The sequence below is a fragment of the Mustelus asterias genome, unplaced genomic scaffold (assembly GCF_964213995.1).
Source record: "Mustelus asterias unplaced genomic scaffold, sMusAst1.hap1.1 HAP1_SCAFFOLD_1747, whole genome shotgun sequence".
In the NCBI taxonomy this organism is placed as follows: Eukaryota; Metazoa; Chordata; class Chondrichthyes; order Carcharhiniformes; family Triakidae; genus Mustelus; species Mustelus asterias.
The window spans coordinates 5,001-31,944 of NW_027591692.1; the positions used below are offsets into that span (position 1 = coordinate 5,001).

The 26,944-nt window shown below is 51.6% G+C and overlaps 1 protein-coding gene across 2 annotated transcripts in view; it reads left to right on the plus strand.

Annotated features, from left to right (window-relative positions):
• LOC144488661 (uncharacterized) overlaps window positions 1–20,188 on the plus strand; it is a 24,863-nt gene extending 4,675 nt beyond the window's left edge. For both annotated transcript variants that reach the window (XM_078206741.1, XM_078206740.1), the window contains exons 2-4: window positions 11,696–11,732; window positions 13,815–14,194; window positions 19,655–20,188. In XM_078206741.1, the coding sequence (XP_078062867.1) occupies window positions 11,717–11,732; window positions 13,815–14,194; window positions 19,655–19,705 (447 nt within the window). In that variant the 5' untranslated portion in view covers window positions 11,696–11,716 and the 3' untranslated portion in view covers window positions 19,706–20,188. The remainder of the gene's footprint in view (window positions 1–11,695; window positions 11,733–13,814; window positions 14,195–19,654) is intronic.
• The last annotated feature ends 6,756 nt before the right edge of the window (window positions 20,189–26,944 follow it).

The following is a 26,944-nucleotide window of genomic DNA, read 5'->3' on the forward strand; positions in this document are numbered from 1 at the left end:
TGGGGGTGAGAGAGAGAGGGGGGGAGTTAGAGAGAGAGAGGGGGGGACAGAGAGAGAAGGAGACAGAGAGAGAGACGGGGGGACAGACCGAGAGAGGGGGAGTTAGAGACAGAGGGGGAGTTAGAGAGAGAGAGGCGTTACAGAGAAGGGTGTTGGAGAGGGATTACAGAGACAGGGGAGTTAGCGAGAGAGAGGGATTACAGAAGGTGGCCCATCCACACTCCTCTGGATCTTGAATACCTCACAGGGACACATAAGAACTCGGAGCCGGAATAGGCCATCTGGCCCCTCGAGCCTGCCCCGCCATTCAACAAGATCATGGCTGATCTTTTTGTGGACTCAGCTCCACTTGCCCGCCCGCTCACCATAACCCTTAATTCCTTCACTCTTCAAAAATCTATCTATCCTTGCCTTGAAGAACATTCAATGAGGGAGCCTCAACTGCTTCACTGAAACAGGCCCTTCGGCCCTCCAAGCCTGTGCCGATCTTGATGCCCTAACTTAAACTACAATGAAGAACCTTCTGCCCTCACTCGGTCCCTATCCCTCTGTTCCCTCCCTATTCACGCACCCATCCAGCTGCCTCTTAACTGTTGTTAATGTTCCTGCTTCCCCCACCTCCTCTGGCAGCGAGTTCCAGGCACCCACCACCCTCTGTGTGAAAAACCTTCCCCCCCGCACATCTCCCTTAAACTTTCCCCCCTCTCCCCTTGAACCTGTGCCCCCCTCCCCCTTGTCATTGACTCTTCCACCCTGGGGGAAAAAGCCTCTGACTCTCCACCCTGTCTCTGCCTCTCATCATTTTGTAGACCCTCTATCGGGGTCTTCCCCTCAGCCTCCGTCTTCCCCGGTGAAAACCACCCCAGTTTATCCAACCTCTCCTCATAGCCGACCCCCTCTCGAGACCAGGCAACATCCTGGGGAACCTTCTCTGCCCTCTCTCCAAAGCTTCCAACGTCCCTTCTGGTAGGTGTGGTGACCAGAACTGGACGCAATACTCCAAATGCGGCCTAACCAAGGTTCTATCTCTCCTTGCAAGAACAAAGAAAGTTCCAGCACAGGAACAGACCCTTCGGCCCTCCTGCACCCACCATGCTGCCCCCCCCGTCTGAACTAAAGCCCCCTACCCTTCCGGGGACCGTATCCCTCTATTCCCATCCTATTCATGTATTTGTCAAGACGCCCCTTAAAACTCACTACCGTATCCGCTTCCACTCCCTCCCCCCGGCAGCGAGTTCCAGGCACCCACCACCCTCTGTGTAAAAAAACTTGCCTCGTACACCTCCTTTAAACCTTGCCCCTTAAACCTGTGCCCCCCCCTAGTAATTGACTCTTCCACCCTGGGGGGGGGGAAAAAGCTTCTGACTATCCACTCTGTCCATGCCCCTCATAATCTTGTAGACTTCTATCAGGTCTCCCCCTCAACCTCCGTCGCTCCAGTGAGAACAAACCAAGTTTCTCCAACCTCTCCTCATAGCTAATGTCCTCCAGACCAGGCAACATCCTGGTGAATCTTTTCTGTAACCCTCTCCAAAGCCTCAACATCCTTCTGGTAGTGTGGCGACCAGAATTGAACACTATATTCCAAAGTGCGGCCTAGCTAAGGTTCTAGAAAGCTGCAATATGACTTGCCCAATTTTTAAACTCAACGCCCCGGCCGATGAAGGCAAGCATGCCGTATGCCTTCTTGACTACCTTCTCCACCTGCGTTGCCACTTTCAGTGACCTGTGTACCTGTACACCCAGATCCCTCTGCCCGTCAATACTCTTAAGGGTTCTGCCATTTACTGTATATTTCCCATCCGTATTAGACCTTCCAAAATGCATTACCTCACACTTGTGAACTGTGTTATAGAACATAGAACATAGAAAGCCACAGCACAAACAGGCCCTTCGGCCCACAAGTTGCGCCGATCATATCCCCACCTCTAGGCCTATCTATAGCCCTCAATCCCATTAAATCCCATGTACTCATCCAGAAGTCTCTTAAAAGACCCCAACGAGTTTGCCTCCACCACCACCGACGTCAGCCGATTCCACTCACCCACCACCCTCTGAGTGAAAAACTTACCCCTGACATCTCCTCTGTACCTACCCCCCAGCACCTTAAACCTGTGTCCTCTCGTAGCAACCATTTCAGCCCTTGGAAATAGCCTCTGAGAGTCTACCCTATCCAGACCTCTCAACATCTTGTAAACCTCTATCAGGTCACCTCTCATCCTTCGTCTCTCCAGGGAGAAGAGACCAAGCTCCCTCAACCTATCCTCATAAGGCATGCCCCCCAATCCAGGCAACATCCTTGTAAATCTCCTCTGCACCCTTTCAATGGCTTCAACATCTTTCCTGTAATGAGGTGACCAGAACTGCGCGCAGTACTCCAAGTGGGGTCTAACCAGGGTCCTATAAAGCTGCAGCATTATCTCCCGACTCCTAAACTCAATCCCTCGATTAATGAAGGTTATGAATTACCATAGCAATTGACTCAATAGTGTGACCCCTGCCTCCCTCTATAACACCCTCCCCTGTCTCGCCTCAGGATCCTGTACCCTTGAATCCAGGTATCAGTCAGTCCCCCTCCACCTTTTCCCGTCCCCGTGTTGGAAATGTCTTTGCTCTGTCCTTGGGAGAGAGGTCGGGGGGCGGGGGGGCGGGGAGTTCCCAGTGCGTGTTGAGGGCTTAATCATTTCTTTCTTATCTCTGCGTATTTGCACTTTAGAATTTGATTTGGTGAGTCCGTTTCTGAGTTCCACCCTTTTCATTTCGTGAGTCACCCGTCTTGGGTTGCCTACGGGGTTGCAACGAGGGCGGCACGGTAACACAGTGTGGGTTAGCGCTGCTGCTTCACAGCTCCAGCGACCTGGGTTCGATTCCCGGCTCGGGTCACCGTCCGTGCGGGAGTTTGCACATTCTCCTCGTGTCTGCGTGGGTTTTCCTCCGGGTGCTCCGGTTTCCTCCCACAGTCCAAAGATGTGCGGGTTGGGTTGATTGGCCAGGTTAAAAAATTGCCCCTTAGTGTCCTGGGATGCGTAGATTGGAGGGATTAGTGGGTAAAATATGTAGGGATGTGGGGGTAGGGCCTGGGTGGGATTGTGGTCGGTGCAGTCTCGATGGGCCGAATGGCCTCTTTCTGTACTGTAGGGTTTCTATGATGCTATGATCTATGAGATCTTGATCAATTGGGCCAGTGGGCTGGTGAATGGCAGATGGAGTTGAATTTAGACTTGATTTGCATTTATTGTTGTCACTCACTGTGGTGAACCATCGTTGGTTCCCAGTAGATAGTACTGAGCCAGGGTCTGGCCAGTACTACAAGTATGTATATATGTTGCTGTTGGGGTTAGGGATGGGTTGTTCTACTTGTTGCTGTTGGGGTTAGGGATGGGTTGTTCTACTTGTTGCTGTTGGGGTTAGGGATGGGTTGTTCTACTTGTTGCTGTTGGGGTCAGGGTTGGGTTGTTCTCCTTGTTGCTGTTGGGGTCAGGGTTGGGTTGTTCTACTTGTTGCTGTTGGGGTTAGGGATGGGTTGTTCTACTTGTTGCTGTTGGGGTTAGGGATGGGTTGTTCTACTTGTTGCTGTTGGGGTTAGGGATGGGTTGTTCTACTTGTTGCTGTTGGGGTTAGGGATGGGTTGTACTACTTGTTGCTGTTGGGGTCAGGGTTGGGTTGTTCTACTTGTTGCTGTTGGGGTTAGGGTTGGGTTGTTCTACTTGTTGCTGTTGGGGTTAGGGTTGGGTTGTTCTACTTGTTGCTGTTGGGGTTAGGGATGGGTTGTTCTACTTGTTGCTGTTGGGGTTAGGGATGGGTTGTTCTACTTGTTGCTGTTGGGGTTAGGGTTGGGTTGTTCTACTTGTTGCTGTTGGGGTTAGGGATGGGTTGTTCTACTTGTTGCTGTTGGGGTTAGGGATGGGTTGTTCTACTTGTTGCTGTTGGGGTTAGGGATGGGTTGTTCTACTTGTTGCTGTTGGGGTTAGGGATGGGTTGTTCTACTTGTTGCTGTTGGGGTTAGGGATGGGTTGTTCTACTTGTTGCTGTTGGGGTTAGGGATGGGTTGTACTACTTGTTGCTGTTGGGGTCAGGGTTGGGTTGTTCTACTTGTTGCTGTTGGGGTTAGGGTTGGGTTGTTCTACTTGTTGCTGTTGGGGTTAGGGATGGGTTGTTCTACTTGTTGCTGTTGGGGTCAGGGTTGGGTTGTTCTACTTGTTGCTGTTGGGGTTAGGGTTGGGTTGTTCTACTTGTTGCTGTTGGGGTTAGGGTTGGGTTGTTCTACTTGTTGCTGTTGGGGTTAGGGATGGGTTGTTCTACTTGTTGCTGTTGGGGTTAGGGATGGGTTGTTCTACTTGTTGCTGTTGGGGTTAGGGATGGGTTGTTCTACTTGTTGCTGTTGGGGTTAGGGTTGGGTTGTTCTACTTGTTGCTGTTGGGGTTAGGGATGGGTTGTTCTACTTGTTGCTGTTGGGGTTAGGGTTGGGTTGTTCTACTTGTTGCTGTTGGGGTCAGGGTTGGGTTGTTCTACTTGTTGCTGTTGGGGTCAGGGATGGGTTGTTCTACTTGTTGCTGTTGGGGTCAGGGATGGGTTGTTCTACTTGTTGCTGTTGGGGTTAGGGATGGGTTGTTCTACTTGTTGCTGTTGGGGTTAGGGATGGGTTGTTCTACTTGTTGCTGTTGGGGTTAGGGTTGGGTTGTTCTACTTGTTGCTGTTGGGGTTAGGGATGGGTTGTTCTACTTGTTGCTGTTGGGGTTAGGGATGGGTTGTTCTACTTGTTGCTGTTGGGGTTAGGGATGGGTTGTTCTACTTGTTGCTGTTGGGGTTAGGGATGGGTTGTTCTACTTGTTGCTGTTGGGGTTAGGGATGGGTTGTTCTATTTGTTGCTGTTGGGGTTAGGGATGGGCTGTTCGACTTGTTGCTGTTGGGGTTAGGGTTGGGTTGTTCTACTTGTTGCTGTTGGGGTTAGGGTTGGGTTGTTCTACTTGTTGCTGTTGGGGTTAGGGTTGGGTTGTTCTACTTGTTGCTGTTGGGGTTAGGGTTGGGTTGTTCTACTTGTTGCTGTTGGGGTTAGGGATGGGTTGTTCTACTTGTTGCTGTTGGGGTTAGGGATGGGTTGTACTACTTGTTGCTGTTGGGGTTAGGGATGGGTTGTTCTACTTGTTGCTGTTGGGGTTAGGGATGGGTTGTTCTACTTGTTGCTGTTGGGGTTAGGGTTGGGTTGTTCTACTTGTTGCTGTTGGGGTTAGGGTTGGGTTGTTCTACTTGTTGCTGTTGGGGTTAGGGATGGGTTGTTCTACTTGTTGCTGTTGGGGTTAGGGTTGGGTTGTTCTACTTGTTGCTGTTGGGGTTAGGGATGGGTTGTTCTACTTGTTGCTGTTGGGGTTAGGGATGGGTTGTTCTACTTGTTGCTGTTGGGGTTAGGGATGGGTTGTTCTACTTGTTGCTGTTGGGGTTAGGGATGGGTTGTACTACTTGTTGCTGTTGGGGTCAGGGTTGGGTTGTTCTACTTGTTGCTGTTGGGGTTAGGGTTGGGTTGTTCTACTTGTTGCTGTTGGGGTTAGGGATGGGTTGTTCTACTTGTTGCTGTTGGGGTCAGGGTTGGGTTGTTCTACTTGTTGCTGTTGGGGTTAGGGTTGGGTTGTTCTACTTGTTGCTGTTGGGGTTAGGGTTGGGTTGTTCTACTTGTTGCTGTTGGGGTTAGGGATGGGTTGTTCTACTTGTTGCTGTTGGGGTTAGGGATGGGTTGTTCTACTTGTTGCTGTTGGCGTTAGGGATGGGTTGTTCTACTTGTTGCTGTTGGGGTTAGGGTTGGGTTGTTCTACTTGTTGCTGTTGGGGTTAGGGATGGGTTGTTCTACTTGTTGCTGTTGGGGTTAGGGTTGGGTTGTTCTACTTGTTGCTGTTGGGGTCAGGGTTGGGTTGTTCTACTTGTTGCTGTTGGGGTCAGGGATGGGTTGTTCGACTTGTTGCTGTTGGGGTCAGGGATGGGTTGTTCTACTTGTTGCTGTTGGGGTCAGGGATGGGTTGTTCTACTTGTTGCTGTTGGGGTTAGGGATGGGTTGTTCTACTTGTTGCTGTTGGGGTTAGGGTTGGGTTGTTCTACTTGTTGCTGTTGGGGTTAGGGATGGGTTGTTCTACTTGTTGCTGTTGGGGTTAGGGATGGGTTGTTCTACTTGTTGCTGTTGGGGTTAGGGATGGGTTGTTCTACTTGTTGCTGTTGGGGTTAGGGATGGGTTGTTCTACTTGTTGCTGTTGGGGTTAGGGATGGGTTGTTCTACTTGTTGCTGTTGGGGTTAGGGATGGGTTGTTCTACTTGTTGCTGTTGGGGTTAGGGATGGGCTGTTCGACTTGTTGCTGTTGGGGTTAGGGTTGGGTTGTTCTACTTGTTGCTGTTGGGGTTAGGGTTCGGTTGTTCTACTTGTTGCTGTTGGGGTTAGGGTTGGGTTGTTCTACTTGTTGCTGTTGGGGTTAGGGTTGGGTTGTTCTACTTGTTGCTGTTGGGGTTAGGGATGGGTTGTTCTACTTGTTGCTGTTGGGGTTAGGGATGGGTTGTACTACTTGTTGCTGTTGGGGTTAGGGATGGGTTGTTCTACTTGTTGCTGTTGGGGTTAGGGATGGGTTGTTCTACTTGTTGCTGTTGGGGTTAGGGTTGGGTTGTTCTACTTGTTGCTGTTGGGGTTAGGGTTGGGTTGTTCTACTTGTTGCTGTTGGGGTTAGGGATGGGTTGTTCTACTTGTTGCTGTTGGGGTTAGGGATGGGTTGTTCTACTTGTTGCTGTTGGGGTTAGGGATGGGTTGTTCTACTTGTTGCTGTTGGGGTTAGGGATGGGTTGTTCTACTTGTTGCTGTTGGGGTTAGGGATGGGTTGTTCTACTTGTTGCTGTTGGGGTTAGGGATGGGTTGTTCTACTTGTTGCTGTTGGGGTCAGGGTTGGGTTGTTCTACTTGTTGCTGTTAGGGTCAGGGTTGGGTTGTTCTACTTGTTGCTGTTGGGGTTAGGGTTGGGTTGTTCTACTTGTTGCTGTTGGGGTTAGGGATGGGTTGTTCTACTTGTTGCTGTTGGGGTTAGGGATGGGTTGTTCTCCTTGTTGCTGTTGGGGTTAGGGTTGGGTTGTTCTACTTGTTGCTGTTGGGGCTAGGGATGGGTTGTTCTACTTGTTGCTGTTGGGGTTAGGGTTGGGTTGTTCTACTTGTTGCTGTTGGGGTTAGGGATGGGTTGTTCGACTTGTTGCTGTTGGGGTTAGGGATGGGTTGTTCTACTTGTTGCTGTTGGGGTTAGGGATGGGTTGTTCTACTTGTTGCTGTTGGGGTTAGGGTTGGGCTGTTCTACCTGTATTATAGTTATTGTGGTACATCCCAGTCGGGCTCCACCTCCTGGGAGAGGTATAAAGGTCACTGCTCTGTCTGGGACCCCTCAGTCTGGGATCGTGTATATAATTAGTAGCTTCGTTGTAACAGCAAATAAAAGCCTTTATTTCCTGAGCATCTCAAGCCTCGTGTGTGATAACGCGGATCACACGTGTATCGGGATGCAGTGAAAAGTATTGTTTCTTGCGCGCCGTGCAGACAAAGCATACCGTTCATAGAGAAGGAAAGGAGAGGGTGTAGAATGCAGTGGTACAGTCACAGCTAGGGGTGTAGAGAAAGATCAACTCAATGTTTGATTTGATTTATTATTGTCCCGTGTATTGGGACACAGGGAAAATTATTGTTTCTTGAGCGTTAGATCCAAAGCATACCGTTCATAGAGTAATCATCATAGAATAATCATAGAAACCCTACAGTACAGAAAGAGGCCATTCGGCCCATCGAGTCTGCACCGACCACAATCCCACCCAGGCCCTACCCCCACATATCTATCCACTAATCCCTCCAACCTACGCATCCCAGGACACGAAGGGGCAATTTGTAGCACGGCCCAATCCACCCTAACCCAGCACATCTTTGGACTGTGGGAGGAAACCGGAGCACCCGGAGGAAACCCACGCAGACACGGGGAGGATGTGCAAACTCCACACAGACAGACAGTACGTAGGGGAGAAGGAGAGGAGAGGGTGCAGAATGTAATGTTACCGTCACAGCTAGGGGTGCAGAGAAGGATCAACTCAATGTTTGATTTGATTTATTATTGTCGCGTGTCGTGGGATACGGTGAAAAGTATTGTTTCAAAGAACAAAGAACAATACAGCACAGGAACAAGCCCTTCGGCCCTCCAAGCCCGCGCCGCTCCCTGGTCCAAACTAGACCATTCTTTTGTATCCCTCCATTCCCACTCCGTTCATATGGCTGTCCAGAGAAGTCTTAAACGTTCCCAGTGTGTCCGCCTCCACCACCTTGCCCGGCAGCGCATTCCAGGCCCCCACCACCCTCTGTGTAAAATACGTCCTTCTGATATCCGTGTTAAACCTCCCCCCCCCTCACCTTGAACCTATGACCCCTCGTGAACGTCACCACCGACCTGGGGGAAAAGCTTCCCACCGTTCACCCTATCTGTGCCTTTCATAATTTTATACACCTCTATTAAGTCTCCCCTCATCCTCCGTCTTTCCAGGGAGAACAACCCCAGTTTACCCAATCTCTCCTCATAACTAAGCCCCTCCATACCAGGCCAACATCCTGGTAAACCTCCTCTGCACTCTCTCCAAAGCCTCCACGTCCTTCTGGTAGTGCGGCGACCAGAACTGGACGCAGTATTCCAAATGCGGCCGAACCAACGTTCTATACAACCGCAACATCAGACCCCAACTTTTATACTCTATGCCCCGTCCTATAAAGGCAAGCATGCCTTTATAGGACGGGGCATAGAGTATTGCGTGCTGTACAGACAAAGCATACCGTTCATAGAGAAGGAAAGGAGAGGGTGCAGAATGTAGTGTTTCAAGAGATGTAATCGCTGGGCCTCTGACGGAAATCTTTGTCTCTTCATTGGACACAGGTGAGGTCCCTGAGGATTGGAGGATAGCGAATGTGGTCCCGTTGTTTAAGAAGGGTAGGAAGGATAACCCAGGTAATCATAGGCCGGTGAGCTTGACGTCCGTGGTAGGGAAGTTGTTGGAGAGGATTTTTGGAGACAGGATGTATGCGCATTTAGAACGGAACAATCTCATTAGTGACAGACAGCACGGTTTTGTAAGAGGGAGGTCGTGCCTTACAAATTTGGTGGAGCTTTTTGAGGAAGTGACAAAAACGGTTGACGAAGGAAGGGCCGTGAATGTCGTCTATATGGATTTCAGTAAGGCATTTGACAAAGTCTATCATGGCAGATTGGTTAAGAAGGTTAAGGCTCACGGGATACAAGGAGAGGTGGCTAGATGGGTGGAGAACTGGCTTGGCCATAGGAGACAGAGGGTAGCGGTCGAAGGGTCTTTTTCCGGCTGGAGGTCTGTGACCAGTGGTGTTCCACAGAGCTCTGTACTGGGACCTCTGCTATTTGTGATATATATAAATGATTTGGAAGAAGGTGTAACTGGTGTAATCAGCAAGTTTGCGGATGACACGAAGATGGCTGGAATTGCGGATAGCGAAGAGCATTGTCGGGCAATACAGCAGGATATAGATAGGCTGGAAAATTGGGCGGAGAGGTGGCAGATGGATTTAATCCGGATAAATGTGAAGTGATGCATTTTGGAAGAACTAATGTAAGGGGGAGCTATACAATAAATGGCAGAGTCATCAGGAGTATAGAAACACAGAGGGACCTGGGTGTGCAAGTCCACAAATTCTTGAAGGTGGCAACACAGGTGGAGAAGGTGGTGAAGAAGGCATATGGTATGCTTGCCTTTATAGGACGGGGTATAGAGTATAAAAGCTGGAGTCTGATGATGCAGCTGTATAGAACGCTGGTTAGGCCACATTTGGAGTACTGCGTCCAGTTCTGGTCGCCGCACTACCAGAAGGACGTGGAGGCTTTAGAGAGAGTGCAGAGAAGGTTTACCAGGATGTTGCCTGGTATGGAGGGTCTTAGCTATGAGGAGAGATTGGGTAAACTGGGCTTGTTCTCCCTGGAAAGACGGAGGATGAGGGGAGACCTAATAGAGGTGTATAAAATTATGAAGGGTATAGATAGGGTGAACAGTGGGAAGCTTTTTCCCAGGTCGGAGGTGATGATCACGAGGGGTCACGGGCTCAAGGTGAGAGGGGCGAGGTATAACTCAGATATCAGAGGGATGTTTTTTACACAGAGGGTGGTGGGGGCCTGGAATGCGCTGCCAAGTAGGGTGGTGGAGGCAGGCACGCTGACATCGTTTAAGACTCACCCGGATAGTCACATGAGCAGCCTGGGAATGGAGGGATACAAACGATTGGTCTAGTTGGACCAAGGAGCGGCACAGGCTTGGAGGGCCGAAGGGCCTGTTTCCTGTGCTGTACTGTTCTTTGTTCTTCTTTGTTCTAAACTCCATCTGCCATTCGTCAGCCCACTGGCCCAATTGATCAAGATCCCGTTGATCCCAAGTTCCATGGGTACGATGGGTATAGAGGGACATGGGCCAAACATGGGCAATTGGGACTTGCTTAGGGGTTAAAAAAAAAGGGCGGCATGGACAAGTTGGGCCGAAGGGCCTGTTTCCATGCTATAAACCTCTAGGACTCGATATCCCTATAGACAAGGGTCTGGCAGATGGAGCACAATGCTGGTGAATGTGAGGTCATCCATTTTGGTAGGAATAACAGCAAAATGGACTATTATTCAAGTTTATTTATTTATTAGTCACAAGTAAGGCTTACATTAACACCGCAATGAAGTTACTGTGAAAATCAGCTCGTCCCCACACTCTTGCGCCTGTTCGGGTTACACTGAGGGAGAATTTAGCACGGCCCAATCCACCCTAACCTGCACATCTTTGGACACTAAGGGAGAATTTAGCACGGCCCAATCCACCCTAACCTGCACATCTTTGGACACTAAGGGACAATTTAGCATGGCCAATCCACCCTAACCTGCACATCTTTGGACACTAAGGGACAATTTAGCATGGCCAATCCACCCTAACCTACACATCTTTGGACACTAAGGGACAATTTCGCATGGCCAATCCACCCTAACCTACACATCTTTGGACACTAAGGGACAATTTCGCATGGCCAATCCACCCTAACCTACACATCTTTGGACACTAAGGGACAATTTAGCACGGCCAATCCACCCTAACCTGCACATCTTTGGACACTAAGGGACAATTTAGCATGGCCAATCCACCCTAACCTGCACATCTTTGGACACTAAGGGACAATTTAGCATGGCCAATCCACCCTAACCCGCACATCGTTAGACACCAAGGGGAAATTTAGCATGGCCAATCCACCCAACCTACACATCTTTGGACACTAAGGGACAATTTAGCATGGCCAATCCACCCTAACCTGCACATCTTTGGACACTAAGGGACAATTTAGCATGGCCAATCCACCTAACCTACACATCTTTGGACACTAAGGGACAATTTAGCATGGCCAATCCACCCTAACCTGCACATCTTTGGACACTAAGGGGCAATTTAGCATGGCCAATCCACCTAACCTACACATCTTTGGACACTAAGGGACAATTTAGCATGGCCAATCCCTCTAACCTATTCATCTTTGGACTGTGGGAGGAAACTGGAGCACCCAGAGGAAACCCACGCAGACACCAGGAGAACGTGCAGACTCCACATAGACAGTGACCCAAGTGGGCATTGGGGAAACTAATTATCTTTAATATTCTCTCTCCAAGGTCAAGATAGAAGCTTGAGGAATGTGGAACCCACCAGGTAGGTGCTTGGTTAACAAATCGGACTCTTCGCTATCTCTCTCTCCCTCTCTCTCCGTCCTTCTATCTGATTCCATTTGGTTCATTATTGTCACGTGTATTGGGACACAGTGAAAAGTATTGTTTCTTGCGCGCTGTACAGACAAAGCATACCGTTCATAGAGAAGGAAAGGAGAGGGTGCAGAATGTAGTGCTACAGTCACAGCTAGGGTATAGAGAAAGATCAGCACTGTGGGAGGGTCGGTGCTGAGGGAGCGCCGCACTGTGGGAGGGTCGGTGCTGAGGGAGCGCCGCACTGTGGGAGGGTCAGTGCTGAGGGAGCGCAGCACTGTGGGAGGGTCAGTGCTGAGGGAGCGCCGCACTGTGGGAGGATCGGTGCTGAGGGAGCGCCGCACTGTGGGAGGGTCGGTGCTGAGGGAGCCTCGCACTGTGGGAAGGGTCAGTGCTGAGGGAGTGCCGCACTGTGGGAGGGTCAGTGCTGAGGGAGCGCCGCACTGTGGGAGGGTCAATGCCGAGGGAGCGCCGCACTGTGGGAGGGTCAGTGCTGAGGGCGCGCTGCACTGTGGGAGAGTCAGTGCTGAGGGAGCGCCGCACTGTGGGAGGGTCAGTGCTGAGGGAGCGCCGCACTGTGGGAGGGTCAGTGCTGAGGGAGCACCGCATTGTGGGAGGGTCAGTGCTGAGGGAGCGCCGCACTGTGGGAGGGTCGGTGCTGAGGGAGCGCCGCACTGTGGGAGGGTCAGTGCTGAGGGAGCGCCGCACTGTGGGAGGGTCAGTGCTGAGGGAGCGCCGCACTGTGGGAGGGTCAGTGCTGAGGGAGCGCCGCACTGTGGGAGGGTCAGTGCTGAGGGAGCGCCGCACTGTGGGAGGGTCAGTGCTGAGGGAGCGCTGCGCGGTGGGAGGGTCAGTGCTGAGGGAGCGCCGCACTGTGGGAGGGTCGGCGCTGAGGGAGCGCCGCACTGTGGGAGGGTCAGTGCTGAGTGAGCGCCGCACTGTGGGAGGGTCAGTGCTGAGGGAGCGCCGCACTGTGGGAGGGTCAGTGCTGAGGGAGCGCCGCACTGTGGGAGGGTCAGTGCTGAGGGAGCGCCGCACTGTGGGAGGGTCAGTGCTGAGGGAGCGCAGCACTGTGGGAGGGTCAGTGCTGAGGGAGCGCCGCACTGTGGGAGGATCGGTGCTGAGGGAGCGCCGCACTGTGGGAGGGTCGGTGCTGAGGGAGCCCCGCACTGTGGGAAGGGTCAGTGCTGAGGGAGTGCCGCACTGTGGGAGGGTCAGTGCTGAGGGAGCGCCGCACTGTGGGAGGGTCAATGCCGAGGGAGCGCCGCATTGTGGGAGGGTCAGTGCTGAGGGAGCGCCGCACTGTGGGAGAGTCAGTGCTGAGGGAGCGCCGCACTGTGGGAGGGTCAGTGCTGAGGGAGCGCCGCACTGTGGGAGGGTCAGTGTTGAGGGAGCGCCGCACTGTGGGAGGGTCAGTGCTGAGGGAGCGCTGCGCGGTGGGAGGGTCAGTGCTGAGGGAGCGCCGCACTGTGGGAGGGTCGGCGCTGAGGGAGCGCCGCACTGTGGGAGGGTCAGTGCTGAGTGAGCGCCGCACTGTGTGAGGGTCAGCGCTGAGGGAGCGCCGCACTGTGGGAGGGTCAGTGCTGAGGGAGCGCCGCACCGTGGGAGGGTCAGTGCTGAGGGAGCGCCGCACCGTGGGAGGGTCAGTGCTGAGGGAGCGCCGCACTGTGGGAGGGTCAGCGCTGAGGGAGCGCCGCACTGTGGGAGGGTCAGTGCTGAGGGAGCGCCGCACTGTGGGAGGGTCAGTGCTGAGGGAGCGCCGCACTGTGGGAGGGTCAGTGCTGAGGGAGTGCCGCACTGTGAGAGGGTCAGCGCTGAGGGAGCGCCGCACTGTGGGAGGGTCAGTGCTGAGGGAGTTGCGAATTACAAATGAATTCTCCGAGTGCTGATGAGGAACTTTGAGCGACACTTCTGTGTCTTGGACGATATATCATTCTGTCATGAGCGAGGGACGGGTGTATTGTAACCGCGTGTTAATGAGTTAAACTCACCTCCCCCCTTGTCTTGTCTCTCTCTCTCTTCTTTCCCCCAGGTCCACCCTGCCCTGTTCCTGGAGGGCCCCATCATCCACCGCCTCCACATCACCCAGCGGGGGACCCAGCCTACCCTCCACCTGGTGCCTACCCTGGGCAATTCCCCGGCCCCCACCCCGGCCCCCACCCCGGCCCCCACCCAGGCCCATACCCGGGGCCCTACCCTGGACCCCACCCTGGACCCCACCCCGGCATTGGGCCGGGGCACCCTGCCTTCCCTCCCCCGGGGCAGCCCGGCTACCCCACCCAGCCCTACCCCTGTCCCCCGGGGGTGCCCGGCGGATACCCGGGGGGGCCTCACAAGAAGCACAAGAAGGAGAAGAAGATGAAGAAGGCTCACAAACACGGGAAGCACGGGAAGCACGGGAAACACGGCAAGGTGAGTCCGCCTGTCGTTTGTATGATCAGGGCAGCACTTGCGGATCAATCCCGAGTGTGTCAGTAATCAGGCCAGCAAATAAAATTGAAGATCGAGTCAGAGGGGTGTACAGCATGGAAACAAGTCCTCCAGGCCTGCCGCCCCCTCTTTATTAAAGCTAGTCCCAATTGCCCGCGTTTGCCCCATATCCCTCTATACCCATCGTACCCATGTCACTGTCTAAACGCTTCTTAAAAGACAAAATTGTACCCGCCTCTACTACTGCCTCTGGCAGCTCGTTCCAGACACTCACCACCCTCTGTGTGAAACAATTGCCCCTCTGGACCCTTTTGTATCTCTCCCCTCTCACCTTAAACCTACACCCTCTAGTTTTGGACTCCCCTACCTTTGGGGAAAAGATATTGACTATCTAGCTGATCTGTGCCCCTCATTATTTTATAGACCTCTATAAGATCACCCCTCAGCCTCCTACGCTCCAGAGAAAAAAGTCCCAGTCTATCCAGCCTCTCCTTATAACTCAATCCATCAAGTCCCGGTAGCATCCTAGTAAATCTCTTCCGCGCTCTTTCTAGTTTAATAATATCCTTTCTATAATAGGGTGACCAGAACTGTACACAGTATTCCAAGTGTGGCCTTACCAATGTCTTGTACAACTTCAACAAGACGTCCCAACTCCTGTATTCAATGTTCTGACTGATGAAACCAAGCGTGCCGAATGCCTTCTTCACCACTCTGTCCACCTGTGACTCCACTTTCAAGGAGCTATGAACCTGTACCCCGAGATCTCTTTGTTCTGTAACTCTCCCCAACGCCCTACCATTAACTGAGTAAGTCCTGCCCTGGTTCAATCTACCAAAATGCATCACCTCACATTTGTCTAAATTAAACTCCATCTGCCATTCGTCAGCCCAGTGGCCCAATTGATCAAGATCCCGTTGCAATTGGAGATAACTTTCTTCACTGTCCACCATGCCACCAATCTTGGTGTCATCTGCAAACTTACTAACCGTGCCTCCTATATTCTCATCCAAATCATTAATATAAATGACAAATAACAGTGGGCCCAGCACTGATCCCTGAGGCACACCGCTGGTCACAGGCCTCCAGTTTGAAAAACAACTCTCTACAATCACCCTCTGGCCTCTGTCAAGAAGCCAATTTTGTATCCATTCAGATACCTCACCCTGGATCCCATGAGATTTAACCTTATGCAACAACCTACCATGCGATACCTTGTCAAAGGCCTTGCTAAAGTCCATGTAGACAACATCAACTGCCCTGCCCTCATCTACCTTCTTGGTTACCCCTTCAAAAAACTCAATCTAACTTGTGAGACATGATTTTCCACTCACAAAGCCATGCTGACTGTCCCTAATCAGTCCTTGCCTCTCTAAATGCCTGTAGGTCCTGTCTCTCAAAATACCTTCCAACAATTTACCCAGCACAGATGTGAGGCTCACCGGCCTGTAGTTCCCAGGCTTTTCCCTGCAGCCCTTTTTAAACAAAGGCACAACATTTTCCACTCTCCAATTTGAGAGTTGTCCCAGAAAGGGGGGCAAAATTACTGGAGGAGCTTGGAAGGCTCGGGGAGAGGCAGGGAGTAAATGGAATTTGCGTTTCGAATCCGTGCTACTCTTCCTCAGAGCGAAAGAGAGGGGAGGCCATTCGCTGTTTAAGAGGGGAGGGGTGTGGCGGCCGGGGTAGGGGGGGGGGGGGGGGGCGATGGTTGGGTGGGGACATGGTCACTGATTTGCGGGAGCTTAGGAGGGATTGCGACAAAGATGCCCAGGTCACTTGAGAGAGGAAGCATTTCAATTCCCGGTTTGGGGTCACTGTCTGTGCGGAGTCTGCGCGTTCTCCCCGTGTCTGCGTGGGTTTCCTCCGGGTGCTCCGGTTTCCTCCCACAGTCCGAAAGATATGCAGGTCAGGTGGACTGGCCATGTTAAATTCTCCGTTCGTGTCCAAAGATGTGTGGGTTAGGGTGGATTGGCCATGCTAAATTGTCCCTTAGTGTCCAAAGATGTGTAGGTTAGGGTGGATTGGCCATGCTAAATTGTCCCTTTGTGTCCAAAGATGTGTAGGTTGGGTGGATTGGCCATGCTAAATTGTCCCTTAGTGTTCCAAAGATGTGCAGGTTAGGGGGGATTGGCCATGCTAAATTGCCCCTTAGTATCCAAAGATGTGCAGGTTAGGGTGGATTGGCCATGCTAAATTGTCCCTTAGTGTCCAAAGATGTGTAGGTTAGGGTGGATTGGCCATGCTAAATTGTCCCTTTGTGTCCAAAGATGTGTAGGTTGGGTGGATTGGCCATGCTAAATTGTCCCTTAGTGTCCAAGGACATGTAGGTTGGGTGGATTGGCCATGCTAAATTGTCCCCTTAGTGTCCAAAGAGGTGTAGGTTAGGGTGGATTGGCCATGCTAAATTGTCCCTTAGTGTCCAAAGATGTGTAGGTTAGGGTGGATTGGCCATGCTAAATTGTCCCTTAGTGTCCAAAGATGTGTAGGTTAGGGTGGATTGGCCATGCTAAATTGTCCCTTTGTGTCCAAAGATGTGTAGGTTGGGTGGATTGGCCATGCTAAATTGTCCCTTAGTGTCCAAGGACGTGTAGGTTGGGTGGATTGGCCATGCTAAATTGTCCCCTTAGTGTCCAAAGATGTGTAGGTTAGGGTGGATTGGCCATGCTAAATTGTCCCTTAGTGTCCAAAGATGTGTAGGTTAGGGTGGATTGGCCATGCTAAATTGTCCCTTTGTGTCCAAAGATGTGTAGGTTGGGTGGATTGGCCATGCTAAATTGTCCCTTAGTGTCCAAAGATGTGTAGGTTGGGTGGATTGGCCATGCTAAATTGTCCCTTAGTGTCCAAAGATGTGTAGGTTAGGGTGGATTGGCCATGCTAAATTGTCCCTTAGTGTCCAAGGACGTGTAGGTTGGGTGGATTGACCATGTTAAATTGTCCCTTAGTGTCCAAAGATGTGCAGGTTAGGGTGGATTGGCCATGCTAAATTGTCCCTTAGTGTCCAAAGATGTGTGGGTTAGGGTGGATTGGCCGTGCTAAATTGTCCCTTAGTGTCAGGGGGACTAGTGGGTAAATACGTGGGATAAAGGGGATAGGGTGGATTTGTCGTTGGTGCAGGCTCGATGGGCTGAATGGCCTCCTTCTGCACTGTAGGGATTCTATGCTGCGGTCCCAGCAGTGATCCACGTGGAGTTCTACCGGTCGAGTTGGAACACAAAATATTTGGGATATTGTGAAAAAAATGGGGTCAAGATAATGGGGGCGGCACGGTAGCACAGTGGGTTAGCACTGCTGCTTCACAGCTCCAGGGTCCTGGGTTCGATTCCCGGCTCGGCTCACTGTCTGTATGGAGTTTGCACATTCTCCTCGTGTCTGCGTGGGTTTCCTCCGGGTGCTCTGGTTTCCTCCCACAGTCCAAAGATGTGCGGGTGAGGTTGATTGGCCAGGTTAAAAATTGCCCCTTAGAGTCCTGAGATGCGTAGGTTAGAGGGATTAGCGGGTAAAATATGTGGGGGTAGGGCCTGGGTGGGATTGTGGTCGGTGTAGACTCGATGGGCCGAATGGCCTCCTTCTGCACTCTAGGGTTTCTATGATTCTAAGATGGAACCCTTGCATCTAAATCTTCTGGATGAGTCTACCATGAGGGACCCCTGTCAAAAGCCTCACCTAAAGCCATGTGGACAACATCCACTGCTCTACCCTCATCAATTATTAAACTAGAAAGAGTGCAGAAGAGATTTACTAGGATGCTACCGGGACTTGATGGTTTGAGTTATAAGGAGAGGCTGGATAGACTGGGACTTTTTTCTCTGGAGTGTAGGAGGCTGAGGGGTGACCTTATAGAGGTCTATAAAATAATGAGGGGCACAGATCAGCTGGATAGTCAATATCTTTTCCCAAAGGTCGGGGAGTCTAAAACTAGAGGGCATAGGTTTAAGGTGAGAGGGGAGAGATACAAAAGGGTCCAGAGGGGGCAATTTTTTCACACAGAGGGTGGTGAGTGTCTGGAACGAGTTGCCAGAGGTAGTAGTAGAGGCGGGTACAATTTTGTCTTTTAAAAGGCAGTTACATGGTTTTTACATGACAGTTACATGGGGGTAAGATGGGTCCAGAGGGATATGGGCCAAACGCGGGCAATTGGGACTAGCTTAGGGGTTTTTACAAAAAGGGGCGGCATGGACAAGTTGGGCCGAAGGGCCTATATCCATGCAGTAGACCTCTATGAATCACCTTCGACACCTCCTGGGGAAAAAAAGTCGATCCAGTTAGTAAGACATGACTTTTGTCCACACAAAGCCAATGCTGACTTCCTTTGCAAGTTGTTGTTGGCCTGCCTGCGAACTGATCTGATAATTTGAAAAACTTTGACACAAAGTAAAAGTTTGCCCCCCCCCCACCCCACCCCCTTCCAGCCCACACCCTCCGGCAATACGGAAGTCCGGTTTTCTTAGTTGCATAGAAACGTAGAAGATAGGAGGAGGCCATTCGGCCCTTCGGGGCTGCTCCCCCCCCATTCATCACCATCACGGCTGATCGTCCAACCCAAGAGCCTAATCCTGCTTTCCCCCCCGTAACCTTTGACCCCCGTTCGCCCCCCAAGTGCGACACCCAGCCCCCTCTGGAATACAGTCAATGTTTTGGCCTCAACTCCTTCCTGTGGGAATGAACTCCACAGGCTCAGCGGGTGAGGAAATATCTCCCCACCTCTGTCCTAAATGGTCTACCCCCCAATCCTCAGACTGTGACCCCCCCCTGGTTCTGGACTCCCCCCACCATCGGGAACACCCTCCCTGCATCTACCCTGTCCAGTCCTGTTAGAATTTTATAAGTCTCTATGAGATCCCCCTCTCACTCTTCTCAACTCCAGTGAAAACAATCCTAACCTGGTCAATCTCTCCTCGTACATCAGTCCCCCCGGGGAATCAGCCTGGTAAACCTTCGCTGCGCTCCCTCGAGAGCAGGAACATCCTTCCTCAGAAAAGGAGACCAGAACTCCACACAATGGGATACAAAAGAATGGTCTAGTTTGGACCAGGGAGCGGCACAGGCTTGGAGGGCCGAAGGGCCTGTTCCTGTGCTGTATTGTTCTTTGTACAATACTCTCGGTGTGGCCTCACCAAGGCCCTGTGTAATTGCAACAACACATCCCTCTGCTCCTGTACTCCAAACCTCTCGCAATGAAGGCCAACCCATACCATTAGCCTTCTTCACCGCCTGCTGCACCTGCGCGCTTACCCTCAGCGACTGGTGCACAAGGACGCCCAGGTCCCTCTGCACACTCCCCTCTCCCCAATTTACAGCCATCCCGGTCGTAATCTGCCGCCTTGTTTCAGCTTCCAAAGTGAATAACCTCACAACTTGTGTTGCGTCGGTTGCGAAGTCTTGTTTAGACAGAGAAAACAAAATCCTCACCACCTGATGTGTCTTCTGTGTCTCCCCCTCTAGCATTCCTCATCCTCCTCATCCTCCTCATCGTCCAGCAGCGACTCCGACTGAGCGAGGGATCCCACGGAGTTGGAGGGGGGGGCTGGGGGGTCTTTCCTGCCAGCCGTGCTAATCAACAGGTTGGGGGGGGAACGCTTGCTTCTACTAACGGGTTCGAGGTTTTCGGGTGAAGAGTCGCGCGCGGGCAGTGGAATCTCTCCGAAGGCCGCTCCTCGCCGAAGGGACAACCTGCCTCAGCCCGGGCTGCTGAAGGGTGCGCGCAGGAGGAGCACCGCGGGATACGCGGCCGGCTGCCTGGGCTCACCTGGGAGACCCCCCTGCCGCGCGGGTCTGCTTCTCCCGCATCGAAGGACGTTCCTCGTCTTGCGGTGGTGGTGCTGTTGGTGGAGACGCGCGCGACACGTCAGCCGCAACGCACAAGCGCGGGGTGGGCCGCTCGATCGATAACCGCTTCATTCTCTCCTCATTCCCAAGGCCGACTGCCGCTAATTCCTGTTAGCTTTCAAATTTCCTCTGAATAAAAGAGAAATGAAAAGGGAACGGCCTTTGACTTGCTTTGTCGTGTGTGTTGCTGCTTCTACGAGCGGGGTCCTTTTCTCCTTGGCTTTGACACCTCTGGGAGTCGGGCAGTGAGGGGGCGGTGGGAGAGGGGTCGGGTGGAGGGCCAACCGGAGGGAAGTGGCTGCAAAGTGCCAAGGGGGTCACAATGGGTGGACATTCAGAGGTTGGGGATATCCCAAAGGGGTTGCCAATTAAATCATGGATTATAAGAACACAAGAAATAGGAGCAGGAGTAGGCCATCTGGCCCCTCGAGCCTGCCCCGCCATTCAATAAGATCATGGCTGATCTGAAGCGAATCAGTTCCACTTACCCGCCTGATCCCCATAACCCTTAATTCCCTTACCGATCAGGAATCCATCCATCCGCGCTTTAAACATATTCAGCGAGGTAGCCTCCACCACCTCAGTGGGCAGAGAATTCCAGAGATTCACCACCCTCTGGGAGAAGAAGTTCCTCCTCAACTCTGTCCTAAACTGACCCCCCCTTTATTTTGAGGCTGTGCCCTCTAGTTCTAGTTTCCTTTCTAAGTGGAAAGAATCTCTCCACCTCTACCCTATCCAGCCCCTTCATTATCTTATAGGTCTCTATAAGATCCCCCCTCAGCCTCCTAAACTCCAACGAGTACAAACCCAATCTGTTTAATCTCTCCTCATAATCAACACCCCCTCATCATAGAAACCCTACAGTGCAGAAGGAGGCCATTCGGCCCATCGAGTCTGCACCGACCACAATCCCACCCAGGCCCTACCCCGACATATTTACCCGCTAATCCCGCTAACCTACGCATCTCAGGACACTAAGGGGCAATTTTTTTTAACCTGGCCAATCAACCTAACCCGCACATCTTTGGACTGTGGGAGGAAACCGGAGCACCCGGAGGAAACCCACGCAGACACGAGGAGAATGTGCAAACTCCAACACAGACAGTGACCTGAGCCGGGAATCGAACCCGGGACCCTGGAGCTGTGAAGCAGCAGTGCTAACCCACTGTGCTACCGTGCCGCCCATTATCTTATATGTCTCTATAAGATCACCCCTCATCCTTCTAAACTCCAACGAGTACAGACCCAATCTGCTCAATCTCTCCTCATAAGCTACACCCCTCATCTCCGGTATCAACCTGGTGAACCTTCTCTGCACTCCCTCCAAGGCCAATATATCCTTTCGCAAATAAGGGGACCAAAACTGCACACAGTACTCCAGTTGCGGCCTCACCAGTGCCCTGTACAGTTGCAGCAAGACCTCCCTGCTTTTATATTCTATCCCCCTCGCGATAAAGGCCAACATCCCATTCGCCTTCTTGATCACCTGTTGTACCTGCAGACTGAGTTTTTGCGATTCGTGCACAAGGACCCCCAGGTCCCTCTGCACAGTCGCACGATGTAACTTTTCTCCATTTAAATAATATTCCAATTTACTATTATTTCTTCCAAAGTGGATAACCTCACATTTGCCAACGTTATATTCCATCTGCCAGATCCATTCAGTGCAGAAGAGGATTAAGGCAGGTAGGATTAAGGAAAACCCTAAGGCGTCCTATAAATATGTGAAGAGTAAAAGGATGAGACGTGAAGGAATCGGGCCTATAAAAGGTGAAGGTGGGAAAATCTGTACGGAACCAGTAGAAATGGCAGAGGTGCTTAATGAGTATTTTGCCTCGGTTTTCACAGAGGAGAAGGACCTGGGTGGATGTACTGCGGGCGTGCGGTGGACTGAAAAGATTGAGTATGTGGACTTTAACAAAGAGGTTGTGCTGGAATCTTTGAATGGCATCAAGATAGATAGAACATAGAACAGTACAGCACAGAACAGCTTATGATGAAAGCATAGACTTTCATCATAAGCCAACCATGGGGGACCTTATCAAACGCCTTACTAAAATCCATGTATATGACATCAACTGCCCCTACCTTCATCAACACACTGAGTTACCTCCTCAAAAAATTCTATCAAATTTGTGAGGCACGACTTGCCTTCACAAATCCGTGCTGACTATCCCGGATTAATCCGGATCTTTCTAAATGGTCGTAAATCCCATCCCTAAGGACCTTTTCCATCAATTTACCAACCACTGAAGTAAGACTGACCGGTCTATAATTACCAGGTTCATTTCTATTCCCTTTCTTAAACAGAGGAACAACATTCGCCATTCTCCAGTCCTCTGGCACCATCCCCGTGGACAGTGAGGACCCAAAGATCAAAGCCAAAGGCTCTGCAATCTCATCCCTTGCCTCCCAAAGAATCCTAGGATATATTTCATCAGGCCCAGGGGACTTATCGACCTTCAGTTTATTCAAAACTGCCAAGACATCCTCCCTCCGAACATCTATTTCCTCCAGCCTATTAGCCTGTAACACCTTCTCTTCCTCAAAAACATGGCCCCTCTCCTTGGTGAACACTGAAGAAAAGTATTCATTCATCACCTCACCTATCTCTACTGACTCCATACACAAGTTCCCACTACTGTCCTTGACCGGCCCTAACCTCACCCTGGTCATTCTTTTATTCCTCACATAAGAGTAAAAAGCCTTGGGGTTTTCCTTGATCCGACCCGCCAAGGACTTCTCATGTCCCCTCCTAGCTCTCCTAAGCCCCTTTTTCAGCTCATTCCTTGCTAACTAGTAACCCTCAATCGAGCCATCTGAACCTTGTTTCCTCATCCCTACATAAGCTTCCCTCTTCCTTTTCACAAGACATTCCACCTCTTTCGTGAACCATGGTTCCCTCACTCGGCCATTTCCTCCCTGCCTGACAGGGACATACCTATCAAGGACACCCAGTATTTGTTCCTTGAAAAAGTTCCACTTTTCATTAGTGCCTTTCCCTGACAGTTTCTGTTCCCATCTTATGCCCCCTAATTCTTGCCTAATCGCATCATAATTACCTCTCCCCCAATTGTAAACCTTGCCCTGCCGTACGGCCCTATCCCTCTCCATTGCAATATTGTGGTCACGATCTCCAAAGTGCTCTCCCACAACCAAATCTAACACTTGGCCCGGTTCATTTCCCAGTACCAAATCCAATGTGGCCTCACCTCTTGTCAGCCTATCCACATATTGTGTCAGGAAACCCTCCTGCACACACTGCACAAAAACTGCCCCATCCAAACTATTTGACCTACAAAGGTTCCAATCAATATTTGGAAAGTTAAAGTCCCCCATGACAACTACCCCATGACCCCCACACATATCCATAATCTGCTTAGCAATTTCTTCCTCCACATCTCTATTACTATTTGGGGGCCTATAGTAAACTCCTAACAACGTGACCGCTCCTTTCCTATTTCTAACCTCAGCCCATATTACCTCAGTGTGCAGATCCCCCTCGAAGTGCCTTTCCGCAGCCGTTAAACTATCCTTGATTAACAATGCCACTCCTCCACCTCTTTTACCAGCTTCCCTACACTTACTGAAACATCTATACCCCGGAACGTCCAACAACCATTCCTGTCCTTGTTCTACCCACGTCTCCGTAATGGCCACAACATCGTAGTCCCAAGTACCAATCCACGCCCCAAGTTCATCCACCTTGTTCCGGATGCTCCTTGCATTGAAGTAGACACACTTCAACCCACCTTCCTGTCTACCCGGTACCCACCCTTGACCCTGATACCTTCCCCAATACCTCACCACCCTCAACACTGACTTCCGGACTACAACCCCTTTTCCCACTCCCCTGACAAATTAGTTTAAACCCCCCCTGAAGAGCCGTAACAAATTTCCCTCCCAGGATATTGGTGCCCCTCTGGTTCAGGTGCACCCCGTCCTGTTGGTACAGGTCCCACCTTCCCCAGAATGTGTTCCAATTATCCACGTATCTGAAACCCTCCCTCCTACACCATCCCTGCAACCACATGTTTAACTGCACTCTCTCTCCCTGTTCCTCAACTCGCTATCACGTGGTACCGGCAACGTACCAGAGATGACCACATGTTTTGTCTTGGCTCTCAGCTTCCAGCCCAGCTCCAGAAATTCCTGCTTTAAATCCCCGTTCCTTCTCTTACCTATGTCGTTGGTACCAATGTGTACCACGACTTGTGACTGTTTCCCCTCCCCCTTAAGAATCCGGAAAACACGGTCTCTTAAAAGACTCGATAGGGTCTTTTAAGAGACTCATAGAACATAGAACATAGAAAGCCACAGCACAAACAGGCCCTTCGGCCCACAAGTTGCGCCGATCACATCCCCACCTCTAGGCCTATCTATAGCCCTCAATCCCATTAAATCCCATGGACTCATCCAGAAGTCTCTTAAAAGACCCCAACGAGTTTGCCTCCACCACCACCGACGTCAGCCGATTCCACTCACCCACCACCCTCTGAGTGAAAAACTTACCCCTGACATCTCCTCTGTACCTACCCCCCAGCACCTTAAACCTGTGTCCTCTCGTAGCAACCATTTCAGCCCTTGGAAATAGCCTCTGAGAGTCTACCCTATCCAGACCTCTCAACATCTTGTAAACCTCTATCAGGTCACCTCTCATCCTTCGTCTCTCCAGGGAGAAGAGACCAAGCTCCCTCAACCTATCCTCATAAGGCATGCCCCCCAATCCAGGCAACATCCTTGTAAATCTCCTGGATGAGTACATGGGACTTAATAGGATGGAGGGTTATAGGTAGGTCTAGAAGGTAGGGATGTGTTCGGCACAACTTGTGGGGGCCGAAGGGCCTGTTTTGTGCTGTAGTTTCTCTATGTTTCTCAGACCACCCCACCTTTGCTGTCACCTCCCCCCTTCTCCTCCCCATCAACATGATATCATTGATATGACCCACCCGGGCGTCTAACAAAGATTGTTTGTGATCTGCTTGGGACCTGACTGCACATATTTGACCAGGATGAGCCAGACCTGCAGGCCACCTGACTTGAGCAAGGTTTTCCCCCTTGCCCGATGTTCAGGGGAGGGGGTTGGTTTTGGCCTAGACTCCTCGACATGCTTGTTGTGCGCGCTCTGTGCCCCTCCCCGCTCTGGGGAAGGCCGGAGTGAAAGAGGCCGTGGGGAGGAGAGGGGGGGGGGGGGCTTGTGCGAACGGAGAGGGAGTGGGGTTGTGTCTCGTGCCGACGTACAAACCTCCCCAGAGATGCAGGCCTCACAGCTGGTGCTTATTTCAGCGTTGGTGCTCGGTCTCACCTCAAAGCCCGCGTACCAGGTCAAAAAAGCAGGTAAGCCCCCGTCCCTTCCCCCTCCTCTCCCGCCCCCTCGGGGGGGGGGGGGGGGGGGGGGGGGGGGGGGTGGAGGTGAGGGGGGAGCTGGGGGGGGAAGCGATCGGGTAAATCCCCCCCCCGCACCCCTCCCCAAGACATTTGATCTGATTAATTATTGTTACATGCTTTCGTATCCAATGAAATGTGTTGTTTCTTGCGCGCTGTACAGACAAAGCATACCCTTCATAGAGAAGGAAAGGAGAGGGTGCAGAGTGTAGTGTTACAGTCACAGCTAGGGGTGTAGAGAAAGAACAGCTTAATGGTTGATTTGATTTATTATTGTCACATGTATTGGGATACAGTGAAAAGTATTGTTTCTTGCGCTCTATACAGACAAAGCATACCGTTCATAGAGTCCCCACAGGGCAGGAGGAGGCCATTCAGCCCATTGAGTCTGCACCGACCACAGTCCCGTCCAGGCCCGATCCCCGGAACCCCACGTATTTAGCCTAACTAGTCCCCCTGGACACTAAGGGGCAATCTAGCATGGCCAATCCACCTAACCTACACATCTTTGGACACTAAGGTACAATTTAGCATGGCCAATCCACCCTAACCTGCACATCTTTGGACACTAAGGGGCAATTTAGCACGGCCAATCCACCCTAACCTGCACATCTTTGGACACTAAGGGACAATTTAGCATGGCCAATCCACCTAACCCACACATCTTTGGACACTAAGGGGCAATTTAGCATGGCCAATCCACCCTAACCTGCACATCTTTGGACACTAAGGGACAATTTAGCATGGCCAATCCACCCTAACCTACACATCTTTGGACACTAAGGGGCAATTTAGCATGGCCAATCCACCCTAACCTGCACATCTTTGGAGTACATAGGGGAGAAGGAAAGGAGAGGGTGCAGAATGTAGTTTTACAGTCACAGCTCGGGGTGCAGAGAAAGATCAACTTAACGCGAGGTCGGTCCATTCAAAAGTCTGACGGCAGCAGCAGGGAAGAAGCTGTTCTTGAGTCGGTCGGTACGTGACCTCAGACTTTTGTATCTTTTTCCCCGACGGAAGAAGGTGGAAGAGAGAATGTCCGGGGGGTGCGTGGGGGATGGGGACCTTGATTATGGCGGCTGCTTTTCCCCGAGGCAGCGGAAAGTGTTGACGGAGTCAATGGATGGGAGGCTGGTTTGCGTGATGGGACTGGGCTACGTTCACACACACACAACCCTTTGTAGTTCCTTGCGGTCTTGGGCAGAGCAGGAGCCCCAGACCAAGCTGTGATACATCCGGGAAGGATGCTTTCTATGGGGCATCTGTAAAAGTTGGTGAGAGTCGTAGCGGACATGCCGAATTTCCTTAGTCTCCTGAGAAAGTAGAGGCTTTGTCGGCGTGGGGGGGACCAGGACAGGTTTATTTATTTATTAGTGTCGCAAGTAGGCTTACATTAACATTGCAATGAAGTTACTGTGAAAATCCCCCCGAGTCGCCCACACTCCTGTTCGGGGTGACACTGAGGGAGAATTTAGCACGGCCCGATCCACCCTAACCCAGCCCCGTCTTTCAGACTGTGGG